An 18,065-nucleotide genomic window follows, 5' to 3' on the forward strand; every position below is an offset into this window, starting at 1 on the left:
CCAAACCCGGGATATCTTTTACCTCCACTTCAAGTTCCCAGTAACAACTCCGAACAGGTGCTAGTAGACACCAGGTGTATAGTCAATTGCCTGGGCTTTCTCGATGATTCCACCTAGGCTCTGAACGAATTCTTGGTGCACGGGATCTTCCTTGCAATAATAGTCTCGGTCTGCCGCGTTCTCAAACTCAACAACAAAGGCATGAGTGATACCGCCCTAGAGGTAATCGATCCGGTTGAGTTCATATACATGGAATATAGCAGAAAGTTCATTCACAAAAAGGGCCTTTTGCTTGGTAGACTCACCTGAATACCCTCGGGTGAATTGTCCATACCCCCCCGATGATGCTTTAATGTATGGCCTCTGGGATGATGGATGCACGCAGTTATCTTTTAGACCGAGCATGCGCGTACAGACCTTTGGAAATGTCAATCGAGTTATGCATCACAACACAGCCACGAGATTTGCCAAACATACGTCCTTGATTACTTGGGCATCGAGGCCGGATTTGAATTGGAAGAGAACAACGTGAGTGATCGACATGGTGCTGCCTAGAGTTTGCTGTACAGCCACGGAACAAAGCTACTTGGGAAATGTATCACGCGAGGCAGAAGTGTTTGTGTTTGAAGGTAGTCGGGGTTGAGACTGCGGGCAGGCGGGGTATGTTGAAGGTTACGTAACGAAGTTAGTGGAATTACCACCTCATAGTACAGTTTGACGTACAAATATCCCCTTTTTAAAGGCATTAAATCCATTTGATGATATGCATGATCAATAACCAAATAACTTTGAATCAGTCATGACGTTTCCGAAACTATTGAATGGCCCTGCTTTGGACATAGACTCAATGTGAATCAATGTGAAGTGCTCTATCATAGAGTGGGGCATGTACTATATTGCCTATATCAAACAACAATGTTGACAGTATAATACAGACATAGAAAGCAAAAAGAAAACTTGAATTTTTGAGAGTATTACGTAGAAATGGATCTCCTGGCTTCTGTTTAAGTTGCTAAGTGTGTTTGAACACATGCCGGACTCCTTGTTTTCACTTTCGTACATATAGCTTGCAACTAAAGATTACGATAATAGCCCCTACAAGATTACATGATACTCAATCTAGACACTTGGATATATGTACATAGTTGTTGTATCCTGCATATCGCTTCAACTTTAGAAGTTTCAATTCTGAGGGGTCAGAATAAATAAAATCATCCATCTACCCATCCCTGTATGTCTGGAACAGCGTTGAATCCGTGAGATACTAACAAGAGCGAAAAATAAGAAAGACATATGGTATTGTTTTGGTGAACTAGCAGAGACAGAGAGAAAAGGGAAGAGAAAGCCACAAAGAAACTATTTACCAAATTCAACCTCAGTCTTCCCTCACATTCGATACCTTGGCATTTCTCAACATAATACAGGAACGAGTTGCAAAATTTGCTTTTATCCTTCAAGCATTGCAATTTCGCAACACAATCTATCCGGAGGTAACGTGAAGGGGACCGTTGCCATCATCAATAGGGCAGCCATCGCTGTCAGAATCGAATTCGATAACACAGCTAGAGTCGATACCAATAGCGATACCAATGAAAGTAGTATCCTTCTGTGCGTCGGCCTCGGCCAAGACATTACCGTCGCCATCCTTGACCGCACAGCTTTGAGGCTGGCCTCCGAAGTCAGCCGAACATTGAAATTTGCGTGGGGTGGCCCAGCAGTCGCCCTCAATGGTGAACTCGCGGCCGGAGCCAAGGTAGCAGGGTGCATGGTCATCAGGGTTGGCCTGATCGTAGACAGCATCGCCTGCGTCATTGAGGATTGCGAAGCCGCTGTATCCGCCATTCTGGCTGCCGCCGATGGGGCCGGAGATTGATGAGAAGTGACCAGATGACCAGACGACTCTGAGGTGCTCGGCATAGACGGTTGATGCGGCCATCAGGCAGATAAGAGTGTTGCGGAGAGGAGCCATGATGTTTTGGGGGTTGAATGTATAGCTGAATTGGTAGATTGTGTGGTTCTTGAGCTATTACCCGCGGGGAAGAGATTCTTTATATACTTATCAGTCCCCTAATTTGGTCATGCACCCCTTCCATACCTAGTCGGGTAAGATGACATCAGAGATAGTAGTACTTTGTCCGTGAAGAATATAAAAAAGCCGTAGCCGTGCCAAGGCTGCCCCCAACTATTTCGTGTTAGAACTTTGCGGGTTGGCCTTGGCACGGGTTGACCCTGGCCTTGGCAGACTAATCATTGGCAATCAACATCTGCAGTGATTGGTGTTTACTGGCCCAACCTACTAATTAAGGTTCTTGCAGTGAAACTGGCCCCCAATGTCAGATCCGTAATAGTCATCTCAATGGAATATCAATATTCAATCTGTTCATAACGTGGAGAACGATGATCTCAACTATTACCGACTTTTACTTTTCTTCAAGCGATCCGGACATAGGACAAGCCAATCGGGAACCTGGGGAGGCTTTTGCGATAAGTTGTGCTCTATCATAAGCTTCAATGCTCATTGAAATGCAAGTCAAGCTTCATTAAGGCATCAGCCCAAGCAGGAAGTGTTCAAGAACAAAAGGCAGAGTTTACAGAGAAAATGAAGGGTGTATTTCGGCCGGCAGATCCTTAGTAGATAGATTTCCAGTTGTGACCTGGCCGGGAAAAAGATAGATCAGCGGTATGATATTTGGAATAAAGAAGTGGAGATAGAGTGCCCGAGACGAAGAGCTTGGAGGCTGAAATTGGGGTATGTTTCGGCGACTCCGGCCCTATAGCATTGGAGATTTGCAGTATTTGTATGTGCCTGATTTGACGTAGTGGCTTATCTAAGCAATTATAGCGAAGGAAGGTATGAGCCGCGCTCTTCAGAAGTTCTCCGCAATTTGACACAGTCTATTGATATTAACCGTTATATTGTTTGCGCGACTTTGACCTCGAAATGGTGCGGTTCTGGTTCTGCAAGCCGGAATCTAGAGTCGGACCATACGGGTCCCAGATTCCAACTTTTCGAACTAGGACCGGACCAACGATCTTGCTTCCCGGTTCATGAACCTGGAGCGCATAATTTTGCAGACCGTTGCTAAAACGACGAATATTTTTGCTTATTGGACAATGGCATCTTCTAACCCTAGATTAATATGTTTCTACCATGCAAAATTTGGATACATCTTCGCCAAATCTAATGTGCCCCCGATGTTCTTGGGGGTTTGTGTCAAGCAAACAGAGACACCAGTTATATCGAATTTTTATTGAGTTATTTAACATCGCCGTCGGAGAAAAAAAAGCTACTAAGTTTTATCATTTTACCTACTATTTGTCTAGTACCATTACGATTACTTACCTCTATTGCTACTACTCTGCCAGTGCTTAGCTAACATGTCTAGAAACTTTTTATGTTGATTTGTAAGGTCGCTAAACTGTACCCTATTCCGCCAAACCTTTCTTTGATTTTGGTCTTGACCTTAACTGGGGTTAGTAAGGGCAAGTTAGATAATAAAGAGAATTCGTCTATTCGGATAGATTTACCTGACAAGCTAGATAATTAGCAGTAGAATGGTAGTAGTACTATAGAAGAATAAGAGTTCGGAATATTTAGATCGAGGTAGAAGCTACTATAGTATTACTAGTATATACTAGTAGTCGACCCCTTCCACCTTTACAGTCTGTTTGGGTTTTACGTAGTTATATACTTCTACAGTAGTTATATACTTCTACAGTAGTAGTAGGAACTACTAGTTGCTACTATACCGTAGTAGTACGGTATAATATAGTTCTTATAAACCTTCGAATTTATAGTTTATGACGGTTTCGAGCTTCTAGTAGTTCATTAACCACCATAAAGCTCATACAGTTTTACAGAGCTTGTTTTTATCTCACCCCAGCAAGGCAATCATTTATCTTTGGTCTTTCGCGCATTTTCGGTGTTGGCCAAGTCTGCAATGCTGCCGAGGTGGTCAGTCGACGGCAATATTCGGGGCTTCTACCGGATTAATTTCCGGTCGAAATTTGACAACCAAAATGTAAATTTCCCCTCTTCTGCTATCATTTTCATTAATTCGACTCTCACATATTAGAGCACGAACAATATGGCTGAAGAAGATCCCATTACCATCGATCAAGTGGAAGCCATTGCTAGAAGAAAGCTTCCAGCAAATGTTTACAATTATTACTCCTGTGGTGCGGATGACCAGACAGCGGTGGAGAGAAATCGAACTGATTTTGATCGGTATTCTCTCGGCTTTCTTCTGCTATCGAATTCGAATGCTAACCAAACTGAACAGACTATTTGTTCTACCCCGTGTCCTTCGTGATGTCGCTGAAGTGGATATATCGACGGAGTTGCTAGGCCACACATATCCTCTCCCCATTGGAATCGCTCCCAGCGCAATGCAAAGACTAGCAGGAGGTGAAGGAGAGATGGATGTAGCCCGTACAGCTGCCTCTATGGGCTTGAACCTCACTCTATGCTCCAACTCCACCACATCTTTGGAAGATGTGATGTCTATCAATCGCGAAATGGGATCCACAACACCATTCTGGTTCCAGCTATATCTAGCAACTAAGCTCGATCTCAGCGTACCTCTTATCAAAAGAGCAGAAGGTTTGTTTCAACCCGGTCCATTTACCTCGGTATTCAGGATTTGGAGCTAATTCTCGCGCAGCTGCGGGGTACGAAGCGCTCGTTCTCACGGTTGACACGCCGATTCTTGGTAACCGTGTCAATGAGCGACAGACTCCACTGGTTCTTCCAAAAGGTCTCCACCTGGCCAATATTGGAAATGATTATGGAGAAAAGGCAGACAAGCCAACTTCAAATCGCACCTTAATGGATGCGCGTTCGGCAAAGCACGCACGCGAGATCCGTCGAGCGATTGGAGACGGGGCAAATAGCGCTTCTCTTACATGGAAGGAAACCATCAGCTTTTTAAGACAGAATTCGAAGATGAAAATCATTCTGAAGGGAGTCATGGCGCCGGAGGATGCCCAGCTTGCTATTGAGCACGGCGTTGATGCCATTGTTGTCTCTAACCATGGCGGTCGCCAATTAGATTGTGCTCCGTCAACTATTCAAGCATTGCCTGAAATTGTTGCAGCTGTGAGAGGGCGAATTCCAGTCATTCTAGACGGAGGAATACGCCATGGAAGCGATGTCTTCAAAGCGCTGGCACTCGGGGCTGATTTTGTGCTCGTTGGCCGACCGGCGTTGTGGGGGCTCGCATATAATGGTCGGAATGGTGTCGAAACGGTGATGAATATATTAGAGCGAGAGCTTTCTCGTACCATGGCTTTGTCTGGGGCTGTGAATGTCAAGGATGTTCTCCAGGCGTCGATGAGGCGCTCTGTGGAAGGTCGATTGAGCAAGATTTAGTTTTTTCACGGTCATAATCGGACTTTTGTAGATAATCAAATATGTATCAATTTCTTCTGGGAATCTAGCTAGCTTGAATTAGAGATTGCTCCTTGGTAATGAAGGTGACTACGCTCTATCGCCGGTAAGAGTACTATCATCGTCCTGGTCCTCCTGCTCCCCAGGCAAGTCTTCTCTTCCATCCTGCCAGCTTGAGCAGTTAAGACAACGTTTAGCCTGATGAGTGGTAAGCCAATAGACTGAGGAAGGTAGGGAGGGACTGTAGTCGCACCTCGACGCTAATATACTTTTTGCAGTACCTGCATCTCACGGTGGGTTTAATGATTTTGTTGTGTGAGACGGCCATGTATAAGTGAGCGACTGCAAATAACGTCAAGCTGACCCCCATGAAGTTGAGGATCGTTTCAACAAAAAGACTGTTTTGATAGTCAGAACAGCAGTCCAGCTTTTGTTTTGCATGGATATTCAATTCCGGGACCTCAGGGGCTGCCAACATACCCCCACGCGAGCACGAGAGCCCCATCGTCTCTGGCCTGCTTCACCGTATTGTAGCCTTGACCGTGGATATAACTGGGACCTTTGGACAGAACCGCGAATTTCTGATCCATGTTCTTATTCAAGAACGGCAGAAGAGAGACGATCGGCAGAACGACATCCGTCACGAACGAGGTCACCACTTTAGTGAATGCATTACCGATTCTGTAGTTTCGAGGACGTCAGTCTGCAAATCAGATCCCTGCTTAGATTAGATTCGGGGAACAATCTAACATCAAACCAAGCGCGACTTCAAGAACATTATCCCGCGCCGCAAAATTGACAAAGGCGCCCAAGCCATCCTTGACCTTTTCGCTTGCCGTGTGTCCGACGCGAATCAACACATCGGTACTTTCATCGAGTCCACGCATCTTTGACAGTTAGATGCTGTGTGACCTTGCCGTGGTATATGGGGGGGCTCTTTATTTTTCTCCGGGATCAGTTCTCGCACAGATTTTCTCGCGTCATTGTGCATGGCTGCTAGTCAGGTGGGCGTCGGGGCGGGAGGGGCTGGGATTTGGTGCCGCTTGGCAGAGAGGGGGACATCTCAGATGCCTCGTTGTCACGGCCAATGGGAGTTCTGATTTGGAGATTTGCTGATAGATTTTCCATGATCGACGCTTGCCCATAGCTTCGTCTTGCGCAAATGGCTTCTCTGTGCGCGTCACACTCCCTGCCTTCGCGAGGTATGATCGTTCTTTATCTACACGTAAGGAGCCCGGAATGGATGTCGCTGGAAAATAGACTTTCTCGAGCTATTTCCCCGCCAGAAGCGGCCCCGGTCCTTCATGTGAAATACGGTGAAGGATCATCTATTGAGGACCGAAATTTTGAGGAGGGGGTGTTGAGTTGCTACCGAGTTAGCTACTAGTACTGCACTCGGGCGTATTTTAGACAAGTGAATTGAGTTTGCGTGCTATACTCTCGAATCAAATAATTGACATTGTAAAGAGGTATGATAAATATGTGGCTAGGAAATTATAGGTCAGAATAACCAGTGCCAGGTGTATGAAATAGAAACTTGAATGTAAGAATACACATGCAAGACCGAGCAAGCTATTGATGAGATTCCAAGGTATTATAAACACCAGCTAGAGGGTATCCGCTTCGTTAGGTATTCAAGTTCATGCCGGGCTATCGGGGTGACGAGTTTCCTCGTTCGAGAGAGTGGTGCTAGTAGCAGTGTGCACAGTTGTACCATTAGGACTGGGTGTGTCGCGAGTCCAAGATGATTTTTCATTGTTCTTCTCAACGAAATCGTCCCGGCTACTAGCATTAGTCGAGACATAGCGTGACCAGACTCTTTCGTGCATGACTTTGAACAAGGGTCGCATGTTAGACAAGCAGGCAGCGACGATACCGACGGCCGGCTCAATGCATGTCCAGACACTTGGGTTGACCTGAGTGTAGGTAATATCATCGCCCGCCTCGGAAAGTTCGATGAGTGAAACGAGACGAACGATATCAAACACAAGGGTCCTATATCTTGTTAGATTTCATAACTAATTTTCTACAGAATGGGTGACTTACAATAATCCGACGACGAAGATACCCGACAGGCCAACCTTCTGGGCACGGGAGATAGGTAGTTTCCAGACAGTGTGCATGGGCATGAATAAAATCATTGCATCCGTCGCAATGTTGGGGATCTGGAGTCCATAATAAAATTTGCCCATGTTTAAGCAACCTCCGGGTATCATAGGGTGCCACAGCTTCTCCGTCGGTATGCAGGTGAAGCAGCCCACCAGGATACCACCAAAGGCCCATAGGACGACGATAGCGGAGACGATCCAGACCATAATTTTCATACTCTTAACGGGGAATAATCGCCGATAGAGCATGAGAATTGAAAGTTTGATGCAGCCAATGCAGCAGGTGTAGAGGATCGAGCCGGTAAAGAGGGTCTATGTAGGAGTCAGAAAATACGCTGATTGGTGAAATTACAATATACAACGTACCTTCAAGTAGACAACCAACTGTTCGGGCTTCACGTAAACAATATGTGTTCCAAGTCCATTATAGAGTACTGCAAAAGTCAATATCGTAGACCATACACGCGGTCAGGACTGTGTGAAACCTACAAACAACTCCAGCGATAGAAATTCCATATTCGAAAAACTTGCCTGGTTAGCAATTGAAAGCAACAAAAGGATTACATAAAAGCTCACCAGAGCTCCTATAATTAGGAAGTCATCGAGGTATAGACCAGTTCCATTCAATTTCCGTGAGATGACTCGAAATCCAACCGCCACCGTAGAAAGGATGAAGGCGAAGCAGGTCGATGTGATAACAACATGGCGCAGATTGTGGTGGTCATAGCCAGCTGCAGTCTGCGAAGCTGAGTCGGCCATGGTAAATGTAGGTGCGTCTGCGTATAACAACAATCAAGTGTTATCCCTTGGTTGATGTCCTAGGAGATGTTTAAATAAAAGAAGTTTTCCAAGGAAGTTGAATATCGTGGATAGCGCCTCGATCAATAAATATAAAACAGGAGAGCCTCGGAGCCACGCAGAAACCCGATAGTCTGTTTAGATCATGGTAGACAGGTCTCAAATTCAATGTTCTGCTCCATGGTGACGGCAAAGAATTGACTTCTCCAGTGTTGCTGTGCTGCCAATGCGACCCTATAGTGGGATAATAGACCTATCGCGCCCTTACGTCTGGCCCAGCGGTCCATGCCCGAGATCTTCATCGCGCTTAATGTCTGCAAGAGCCCTGTCGAGCAGTCAGAACATCCCTTAGACTCAATCGGGGCAATGTGTTGAAAATTGAACGTTAAGTTCTGGGGAGTCTCGTCCGCGCCCTACTGATCCCCAACCAGCCACCAAAGTCGGCACATCCACTCCGCAACTTAGTGAGGTCTTGTTTGTCCCTCGGCTCTTCAGAAATGACCTTGCATACCTCCATGGCTAGTGCGCTGTGGGGGTCTTCGCTGAGTGCAGGGTATTGGCAGAATTTCGGGATCTTCGTCTTGACATGCTTATCCGATGTTATGATCTCATCCAACCCGGCTATCTGGTTCGTCCGATCGTGGGATCGCGAGATCTTCGCGATCGCACGATCGCACAGAGGCTTCTGGATCTGCGAGCCTTGACACATCTCAAAGGCAATATGCAGTGAACTAAAAGGCGATCCGCTGTCAGAATCAATTGCCCTCAATTGCCCCCGAAGGCAAACAGACATCCCTGCTTGATTATTGGAACCATAAGCCCACGGGAGTCAATTATGAAGGGAGCGTTACCTGTAGAATAGTCTGTTCATATATTGCAATGATCCTCGCACATTGTAAGCTTATTTGAGGGATTGACATCATTTCGGATTTTCAAGAGCGAGAGCGAGAGCGAATTGGACGTTTTTCTTTTGCTGCCGTGATACCCACTGCGCAACTCGATCACCCGCATGTTGAGCCGGAAATGCAGTGTGGCTGTGATCACTGTACATAGTGGGCCTTGTCATCATCGCTCTATCACCCCTGTAAAGCAGCAATAGTGTATGAAAAGGGAACCGATTTGACATCCTTATAGGTGTGTGGGTTGCCTGGCCATCTGACAGGTCCGAGTACTCCCAACAACCAGGTCCTCACCTGAAGATCGGCAATGCACGTAGAACTTGCGTTCTTCAAGTTTTCACTTTGCCACAATATACAGCACATATGCGATGCATATACATATGCCCTCTAATCTTCTGATTTTTTACTTGATGGAATCAGTTATGCGGGGAGATCACCCAACTCCACCAATTTCGTTAATTCCGACTGGACAATAGAGTGCGGAGAAAGGCCTATCTTGTACACCAATCAATTCGTACCTGAGGGTTGATTATGTATAATTCATCATCGTTTCGTTGTAGGTACAAGTCTGCGCATTTCATACATATTCCAAATTGCTGGAGATGGTACTCTGTCGTCACTTCGGCGGCGGTGGATACGCCATTGGCCCTGGGGCTGTGTACGGCGAGAGCAAATTAGCACCACGCTCAAGAGCTGCGCGTCCACGCTGCTTCTCCCGTTCCTGAATCTCCTTCTCATCCTGAATCAACGTGCAACATGTGCAGCAAGTTGCTCGCACACAATCTGAAGCAATCCCTCCCTGGATCCCATACGCCTTCCTTGTCCTCGTGTGTTGTATAGTTGCGAAAAGCCCTAGAATTGTGTCAGGATAACAGAAAAAATAAATCACGCTTCTGAACTGCCTGGCCACATGACAGCAGAAAACTCAAACTCTCGGGACTTACATTGACATCCACATAATAGAGCCATCGCAGTGCATGACCCATTGCATGTTTCATAGCCTAGCATGTTTGTGGGGTCCTCTTTTCTTGACTTCAAGCTGAGGCGGTGCTGGGTTTTCCCATAAAGGATACACGGGCACAACAGCCCCAAGCAGCATGTTCCTAAATTCGAGCATTCGCATAGACCGTGGTGCCATGCGCCTCCCATCACTTCCTGATTTGGGTGCATTATTTGCCCTGGCTGATGGTATGTGGCCAAGTCATCTATCGCCGGTGTCTGTGAGGGAGCCGAGGAGGGCGGAGGAGGGAAAAATGGCGATCTTGGTGACTGCAGAGGGTTCGCATCGGGGGTGATAGTGAAGGTGTCTGCTCGTCGGGGAGGTTCAGCGTTGACTTTTGGTGGTAAGGGTCCCGGCGAACAAGGCGGCTGGCCGTATGCATACTGAGGTGATTGCATATGTATCTGGTGCTGCAGCAGTTGGGGCTGGGGAGTACCGGCCGCCGGTGCGAAATGAACAGGATGTTGGTCAAACTGTGGGTATCGCGAGTATGTGGGAATGCTTCCTTCGTCTACCTGCGACTCTTGTTCGCGTTCTTGGTACACTACCGCTGTTTGAGGTTGCTGGATCGGTTGCTCGGGTGTGGGCTGCTCTTGTCGATGGGCCGGCGTTGGGTTCGCTGGCATTGGAGGGGGACTTTCTAGATCATAGTTCTGTGTCCGGGCGTTCATTTCCAGTGGAGTCTCAATGAACGAGTATCTTTGACTCTGTCCCACTTGGGTATTGAGCTGGAGTGGCTGTGGCCGATTCATGTTGACGGCAGCGATTGCGAGAAGCTCTCCGCTGCAAGACTTGATCCTCGAAACCGACTAAAAGTGCACTTGTGCTCAATATTCCGTAGGCACAGGGGATGCGCAGTCGATGATCGTGCGATCCGCAATTAAGGAAATAGGGAGAAGTAGAACTTGTGATCGCGACAGACGCCGCATCTCAGGAGCTTTCCCCTGGAGATCAATATGCGATACAAGCTCGGCTAACAACTCAGGTGACAGTTCGCAGCAAAATGACATGCGATGGCAGATCGACGACAGGAAATGGAAGAGAACATTGAGATTGTTGAGAGCTGGAGCTGCGTGTGATGGGGGATATCCGCCGTGTTGAACGGAGTGGAGATGTCGATGTGTTTGAGGGGGGCCAAGTCTGATCTCCGCGGGGTCTGAACGATATGACTGGCCTAGAAGCTCCATGTTTATGGCGAACCTGGGTTTCTAAGGTGGTGCTGGCACCCTAATGGCCCTAATGCATCTTGTTCACATCGTTCCAGCCGCTGGTTGGGCTGGAGACCCGCCCGGCACCTCCCGTTAAGTCGTTAGGGCCATCCTCATCACACGCCGAGCCAACCCACCAGTGTGACTCGCGTGTAACTGAGTTCTTTCTTCTTAGCGAATGGACATGGCAGTTTGGTTAAATAGATAAAGTATTCCAACTTGTAAATATGGAAAAGAAAGAAGAAGAATAAACAAACGGGAATTGAATTTGTGAACTTGAAATACTCTCATCTTAGGGTAGTTATTGTATATCTGGGGTATCGAGTCACAGTCGTGTGCCATTCCTGTCGGTGATTGAAGCGCTAGAACAGCCCGCTACGTCACAACTGCAATTAAAGCACCTCGAGCTACCTACGAAAGTGCGAAAGTACGGACTAGTAATTCCATCCGTGTCTATCGGGGCGTCTGCGGCCCGGCCCTAAGCAGCGCCCCCATCGACGAGCTCGAGCCGTGACTGTTTGCCAGTGGGGGAATCAAAAAATAACTTAGATAAGGATAAGGATATACATATATCAAACTTAGCTTAAGAGAATCAATTCAAGCTACTAGTATAGCAAGTCTGGCCTACTGTAAGTAGTATATTGGGTCACGGTGCTTCGTTCAACAGTTGAGAGCTATCATGATCGGCGATCTTCGTTATTGCTTTTTCAGTCCTAATTTTTGGCCCCATTAAGATTGCTGCCCAAGCGCATGAATGAATGCCTTTCGCGTTCAAGTTGCTTCAAATTGATTGATTCACTCAGGAACCCATGAATATAATAAGTATGAAAGGCGCCCTTGTGAGTCGTATCGCGATAATAGCCCTTCGGGTCAAAAAAACATTCTCAATTTGAAGGTTAGGCCCGATATACGATCTCGGGAGTATAGATGAACTTGCACATCTACATATTTCAAGTTCATCGCCAAACACCGTATTTTCTGCCTACAACTTGGAACCTACAACAACCACACAGGTTATTCCTGAAAGCTTCCAAGTCGAACAAACCTCGTGATGCCGATCTGTAAGTTTTGCTAACAACGCCACAGATGGCAGTGCACACCCAGTGCTTGAAACCAACCTGGAAATTAAGCATCGCGCTCGGTCAGCTGCCCCTGACACTTGACCGCTGCTTCTGTGGAGAAAAGCCAACAGTCCCGGATCCTTCGGGATGAGAGCATGCCTCGAATCCAAGTCAAATCAAACACACCCAATTACAAGCACTGGATCAAGCTGCCCGAAAGAAATGAAGAGCTGACACCTATGGCTGACCACGATGGCCGCACGCCGTACAAGAGGATCGGTGATTGGTGCATGGTGATGCGGAAGAGCGTTCCAAGAATCGACTGATCGACCCGAGAACTCAGTTATCCCTTGCCCCCACAAGTTGACTTACCGTTGGGAGCCGGACCAAGGATCCCAGCTGGGGAAGGACAGCGGCCTCCAGTTGTTCTGCCCACCTAGGGGGCCAACTGGGTACAGACCGAGTCATGGGTAGTGGTTACATTCCACGATCCATTCCGTGCTTGATACTGCGAGTTTCTCAGGTTCGTCACAAAGACAGGAGGGTGGTCCTGGCCCTTGCGAGATTTGGATGCCGCGAATCATAATGTTTGGCCTTGGGGGGGTGAGAGTCGATAGGTCGTGCAGATCGCCGATCTGCACCCCTATGGGAAGCCAGTTGTAGATATGGTCGCTGGAATGGAGATAAAGCCGCAGATGCAGAGTAAATGTAGGGTGAGGGTGATTCTGGGAGAGGGAGAGGGAGGGTGAGGAAGAAGAGAGAGAGTGTGTGTGTGTGTGTGTGTGTGTGTGTGTGTGTGTGTGAGAGAGAGAGTATGTGCAAGAGGCAACTTCCTCTCTTCCCGCCAAGTTCCCCAAAAGAGTCTTCCTCTTCCAACTCCAACTACCCACCGCTATCCACACTCCTCCCCCTTCCAACCCTTTTTTTTTTATCTGCACCCGGCTCGATCTCATCTAGAAGTCTTCTGGACCCCAGTGACTCTAGTGACTCCAACTCCAGAATCCCGCTAAAGAAAGCCCCGATCGGATCCACTCGTTCTTCAAGGCGGTGACGGACGATCGGCGTCACTGTCCTACGTTGGCTCCAAACTGCAGCTTGATTCCTTTATCTCTTGAAGCTCAGACCTGAAAGTCGTCTGTGAAATCCCGGCCTTCCGACCCCATTTTGCGGTCAGCGCAACCTGTAAGAACTCGTCCTCGCTCAACGTGCTTCAACCCTCTCTCAAGCTGTCCACTAACTCGTCTTTTCTACTCTTCGTGACGCCAGAGTCTCATCTGTCTCGCTGCTGCTGCTGCTGCTACTGCTGCTCCTTCTCCCTCGACTTGTGTACCCGAACCGTCTCGCCGCGCCTTTGGGTCTTTGTGCTGCCGTGTCGCCGTGTCGCAAACGTCTTCCCCTCATTTCTGAACCGTTTCCCCAGTCCCTCCAATAGCCATCTGTCGCTGTCCCTACCTTTCCGATTGTGCAGGCCTGACCAATGTCCTCTCCATGTCAAACCCGCCTCCCGCTCCCGAACACTCCTTGCCTGACCCCCTGGTAACACCTGCTGCTCCCGCCCAACATGATTGCTCGGAGGCCGAGTTGTCGTCGGTCAACCCACGTCACCACTTGTCGCAGGACCAACATTCGTTGTCCCAGGGGGCTCAGCAGGAGACCCAGTCCCCATCGCGCGCGGAATCCCCCACCATCCGTCAATGGTCCCAGCCCACCCCGGCCTCCGCCCTAAAAAGGACCCATACATTACCCTTGGAGACACTCTCCCGTCCCGACACTTTCCATAGCCCTCAATTGTCCGAACGTGACAGTATCTTTGCGACTCACTATCTCCCCTCGGAAAGCGGCGCTAATACCCCACAACTCCCCCCCCGAGAAAGTCGTGGAGAATGACCATCAGGTCAATTTGATTCCTGGTCTCGATGATGTGCCTGGATCTCCAAGTCCTGCCTCCAAGGTCTCCCCCCCTCCGTTCTTGCGTCGAGCCTTCCCACATGGAAGTTGACGCCCGCAGACATTACCCATTGCGCCCTGCTTCTCACTACTCAACCCCTCGGCTCCCCCGCTTATCTCTGTTGCGCTCATCTATCTCATCCGCGGATCAGCTGAAGGCTCAAGACGGGGAAGCGAGTGTTACAGTGCACTCGGTGCCTGCGGGTGAAACAGGTACGAATACCAGTGCTTTTGAAGACACGTCCACTGAGCGCAGTCTACTTCCTTCAGCTATAGACGATGTCTCTCACTCTCCTGGCACGTTGACACCCTCAGCTAGCCACAACTGGCCATCGCCCGAGGGAGAAGCTGTCCCTTTTCCTCCCCTCACAGACCCCAATCGAGGTCGTCGGGGACGACTGGATAATTCCATTGAGGCCAATCTCACCAATGCGGAGCCAGCCTCCAACGTGCGCAGTCGAAAATCTAGCCATTATTTGGGTTTATTTAAGGAGAATACCACTTCCCCAGACCGCAAACGATGGGAGGACCGTGATCGAGCTCGGCTGCACGAAAATCATGTCGATCTGAACTCCGGGATGGATTTCGACCAGCAGAATTCGACGCCGTCGATAGACGAGGATGTGTCGCTTCGCAAGAGTATTTCGCTCCCCTCATTGAGTGATGGGCAAATCTTTGAGCCGCCCACTCCAGTCGACCCCCCTCGTCAAGCAGATCATGAAGCTCCTTTCAAGCGCCACCCACCGACATTGCATCTGAGTCTCTTAGAGGAAATTCGAAACTTCCACCTCACCCCTGGCGGAGGCCGCGGATCTTCATTCTCCAAAAGTATCCCGACACAATATGCCGAACGCAGTCGGGATTATTTCCAAGCAGAACCCCACATTGAACGTTTCAACGAGTCTTTAAGCTCTCTTGATGAAGAGGCTGATCAAAACTCGCCCCGATTCGAGGATGAGGAGGAAAATGAGCAAATCTCATCTGCAGTCTACTTTCCTCATGAAAGAGTCGCTGTACCCGAAGATGACCAGAGGAAAGAGCCGATAGAGGCAGACTCCCATAGTGTGCAAACAGTTCAGATATCAGCTGCGGAGACAGGCCACGAGCTGATGTTGGTCCCTCAAGAGCGTAGCAAATCTTCCCAGCAGGAGGTCGGCCATGTGGATATATCCTTTCGATCTAAAAATGAAAGTAAGATCCTTCATGGCGATCTGTCGGGTCTTCGGTCTCCGACAGATGGCATACCAGAAAATCCTCTGGGTACGATTTCTGAACACAGCTACGATCACGGTGACAAATCCACTACCGACTCCGAATCTGTATCTGCCGATGAAAGTGTACACTCCTCTACCCATGATGATTCTACCACAGATAGCCTCACCGATGACGCTGATACACCCACCGCGACACCAACTCAACGACCAAAAATTGCTCCTAGGCGCAAGTCCACCCCCCTCGGTGCAGTGGAGTTGAAGCCTTATCGTCATCAGGTGGGCGGCCACACCACCGTATTTCGTTTTTCTAGACGTGCAGTCTGCAAACAGCTTAACAATCGTGAAAATGAATTCTACGAGCGTATCGAACGAAGGCATCCTGATATGTTGCAGTTTTTGCCGAGGTATGTCTTCTTCCTGGATGGCAGTGCTGAGAGGGACTGGCCACCTCGGCGCTTCTTGTCCGACATATTTCCCGAACTATTTACTAACAAAGCCGGTGCAGGTACATTGGTGTTCTTAACGTAACCTTCTCCAAGAACTCGAAGCGTACGAAAGGCCACTCTGAGCAAGGCGTCGTTTCCCCGGAAGCACATCAAGCAAATGGCGCATCAAGTGTGAATTCTCATGTCATAGAAGCCCCCGAACCGCAACGAATTGTGAGCCAAAAACAGATTACCGGCGTAATTCCTAAGGTCATTCTCGAAAACAACCGTCATATTATACCGGCCGATTTGTTTGGTCGGCCCCAACGGCTACGAGTTGCTGAAAGGGCGCTAACGCGACCGCGCTCTGCTGATGGTCTTGATAACATCGCAGCCGGTTCTGATCCGTCGTCTGTCAGACAACGAAAAGCTAAAATATGGGGCGCTACGACGGTAAATCGGAAACTTCAAGAACAAGTCCTTCGAGAGGTTTTCAGCCCTCCTGCAATTCATCAACATCGTCGGCATGCCCGGGGGCATCTCAATTTGCCAAGAGCAGCCTCAGATATCTCATATCACCGTGGAAACCTGTCAGAGGACCACACATCGAGCAACCTGCCACCTGCACTGTCGATGACGAGACTCACTACTCTGGAAACGCCGATTATGGATATGGATATTGCACCCTCGAACAAGGATGGCACAGCCCTTTCATCATCAGCATCCACCGCGTTTGAAGACAAGCGCACCCGCGCCGAGACAATCAAAGCCGAAGATGATCTCAACCGAGCAACTTCATTGAACCGCGGTCAACAGTCCCGGAGGAGACACTCAGGCAGTGGCTTACAAAGGCGAGGAAGTATCAATTCACGCAACCAAAATGAACTTGTATTTTTCGACGATGAGGGATACGGTGGAGACAGGGAAGATGAAATCTTTTCCATGGAGGGGGACGCCCCGGCGCTCTCAAATGCACCACCCACAGCATTGCCATCAACCTTGATTGCATCCAAAGGAATCCCGCTTGACACTCACACAAATCATTTCACATCCCCGAGCAAACTTCATGAGGCAGCAGTTGCCATGGGAGCCAAGGATGGTGTCGAGTCTCAATTGCCTAGTAACCCCAAGGATGCCCTGCTGAGAAAAGACGAGCGCGTTCAGTTTTTCCTACTCCTGGAAGATTTGACAGCTGGTATGAACAAACCTTGTGTCCTTGATCTTAAAATGGGCACCCGACAGTACGGCATCGAAGCGAATGAGAAGAAAAAGAAATCTCAGAGACGCAAGTGCCAGTCAACGACCTCTCGGCAATTGGGTGTTCGTCTATGCGGTATGCAGGCTTGGAATGTGAAAAAGCAGGAATACATCTTTGAGGACAAGTACTTTGGTCGAGACTTGAAATCCGGCCGTGAGTTCCAAGATGCTCTGACACGATTTCTCTACGATGGGGTCAGCTACAATAGCGTAGCAAAAAAGATCCCAAATATATTGGAGCAGTTATCCTTGCTAGAGAATATGATTCGCAGGTTGGACCGATACCGGCTATACGCGAGCAGTCTCTTGATCTTATATGATGGGGAACAGTCAGACCCTTCTCCCCAGGAAGCCAACCCCCAGAGTAACGAACGACCAAAGCTGCAACGCCGGACCTCTGAAGATGGCCACAACACTCCCAAGGTTCAACTGAAGATCGTGGACTTTGCAAACTGCGTCACCGGCGAAGACGAACTTCCTGCTGATACACCATGTCCGCCACACCACCCGATGGATATCGATCGTGGCTACCTGCGAGGTCTTCGAACACTCCGAATGTACTTTCAACGAATTCTGAAAGAGACTGCACAGGACGAGTTCGTGGAACGCGGAGAGGGTGAAGCACTCGCGCTTGGCTCTCAGCCTGCTGTTCGTGAAACGCCCTCAGATCAATACTACGATGAGAGTGTGATGGAGACCGATACAGGCGAAGTCAGTTTTTGAGATGATCCTACTTTTCTTTTCTTCTCTTCTTTTCTT

The 18,065-nt window shown here is 48.6% G+C and overlaps 8 protein-coding genes across 8 annotated transcripts; 3 read left to right on the forward strand and 5 right to left on the reverse strand.

The window, feature by feature from the left end:
- Window positions 1-60: 60 nt before the first annotated feature.
- Window positions 61-543, reverse strand: N7481_012916 (Dabb family protein; the record flags this gene model as incomplete). Its single annotated transcript, XM_057272135.1, has 3 exons — window positions 61-216; window positions 277-417; window positions 478-543. The coding sequence occupies 3 exons, from the start codon at window positions 541-543 to the stop codon at window positions 61-63; spliced, it is 363 nt and encodes a 120-aa protein (XP_057116323.1).
- A 937-nt stretch (window positions 544-1,480) lies between these two features.
- On the reverse strand, window positions 1,481-1,969 carry N7481_012917 (uncharacterized protein; the record flags this gene model as incomplete). Its single annotated transcript, XM_057272136.1, has 1 exon — window positions 1,481-1,969. The coding sequence occupies one exon, from the start codon at window positions 1,967-1,969 to the stop codon at window positions 1,481-1,483; it is 489 nt and encodes a 162-aa protein (XP_057116324.1).
- A 2,119-nt stretch (window positions 1,970-4,088) lies between these two features.
- N7481_012918 (alpha-hydroxy acid oxidase) lies at window positions 4,089-5,371 on the forward strand (the record flags this gene model as incomplete). The annotated part of the gene is made up of 3 exons (XM_057272137.1): window positions 4,089-4,228; window positions 4,284-4,603; window positions 4,665-5,371. 3 exons carry the CDS (start codon window positions 4,089-4,091, stop codon window positions 5,369-5,371), a joined length of 1,167 nt encoding a protein of 388 aa, XP_057116325.1.
- A 108-nt stretch (window positions 5,372-5,479) lies between these two features.
- N7481_012919 (MscL family protein) lies at window positions 5,480-6,276 on the reverse strand (the record flags this gene model as incomplete). The annotated part of the gene is made up of 4 exons (XM_057272138.1): window positions 5,480-5,587; window positions 5,643-5,787; window positions 5,870-6,070; window positions 6,140-6,276. 4 exons carry the CDS (start codon window positions 6,274-6,276, stop codon window positions 5,480-5,482), a joined length of 591 nt encoding a protein of 196 aa, XP_057116326.1.
- A 753-nt stretch (window positions 6,277-7,029) lies between these two features.
- Window positions 7,030-8,256, reverse strand: N7481_012920 (uncharacterized protein; the record flags this gene model as incomplete). The annotated part of the gene is made up of 5 exons (XM_057272139.1): window positions 7,030-7,384; window positions 7,436-7,809; window positions 7,864-7,931; window positions 7,987-8,023; window positions 8,074-8,256. 5 exons carry the CDS (start codon window positions 8,254-8,256, stop codon window positions 7,030-7,032), a joined length of 1,017 nt encoding a protein of 338 aa, XP_057116327.1.
- Window positions 8,257-8,810: 554 nt separating this feature from the next.
- On the forward strand, window positions 8,811-8,999 carry N7481_012921 (uncharacterized protein; the record flags this gene model as incomplete). The annotated part of the gene is made up of 1 exon (XM_057272140.1): window positions 8,811-8,999. One exon carries the CDS (start codon window positions 8,811-8,813, stop codon window positions 8,997-8,999), a length of 189 nt encoding a protein of 62 aa, XP_057116328.1.
- An 811-nt stretch (window positions 9,000-9,810) lies between these two features.
- Window positions 9,811-10,946, reverse strand: N7481_012922 (DUF614 domain protein; the record flags this gene model as incomplete). Its single annotated transcript, XM_057272141.1, has 2 exons — window positions 9,811-10,046; window positions 10,322-10,946. The coding sequence occupies 2 exons, from the start codon at window positions 10,944-10,946 to the stop codon at window positions 9,811-9,813; spliced, it is 861 nt and encodes a 286-aa protein (XP_057116329.1).
- Window positions 10,947-13,951: 3,005 nt separating this feature from the next.
- Window positions 13,952-18,029, forward strand: N7481_012923 (inositol polyphosphate kinase KCS1; the record flags this gene model as incomplete). Its single annotated transcript, XM_057272142.1, has 4 exons — window positions 13,952-14,267; window positions 14,338-14,414; window positions 14,563-16,028; window positions 16,130-18,029. The coding sequence occupies 4 exons, from the start codon at window positions 13,952-13,954 to the stop codon at window positions 18,027-18,029; spliced, it is 3,759 nt and encodes a 1,252-aa protein (XP_057116330.1).
- Between the last annotated feature and the right edge of the window lie 36 nt (window positions 18,030-18,065).

This window comes from Penicillium waksmanii (assembly GCF_028829765.1).
Source record: "Penicillium waksmanii strain IBT 27052 chromosome Unknown utg000010l:1.0-3698451.0:1.0-3701458.0, whole genome shotgun sequence".
Lineage (NCBI taxonomy): Eukaryota > Fungi > Ascomycota > Eurotiomycetes > Eurotiales > Aspergillaceae > Penicillium > Penicillium waksmanii.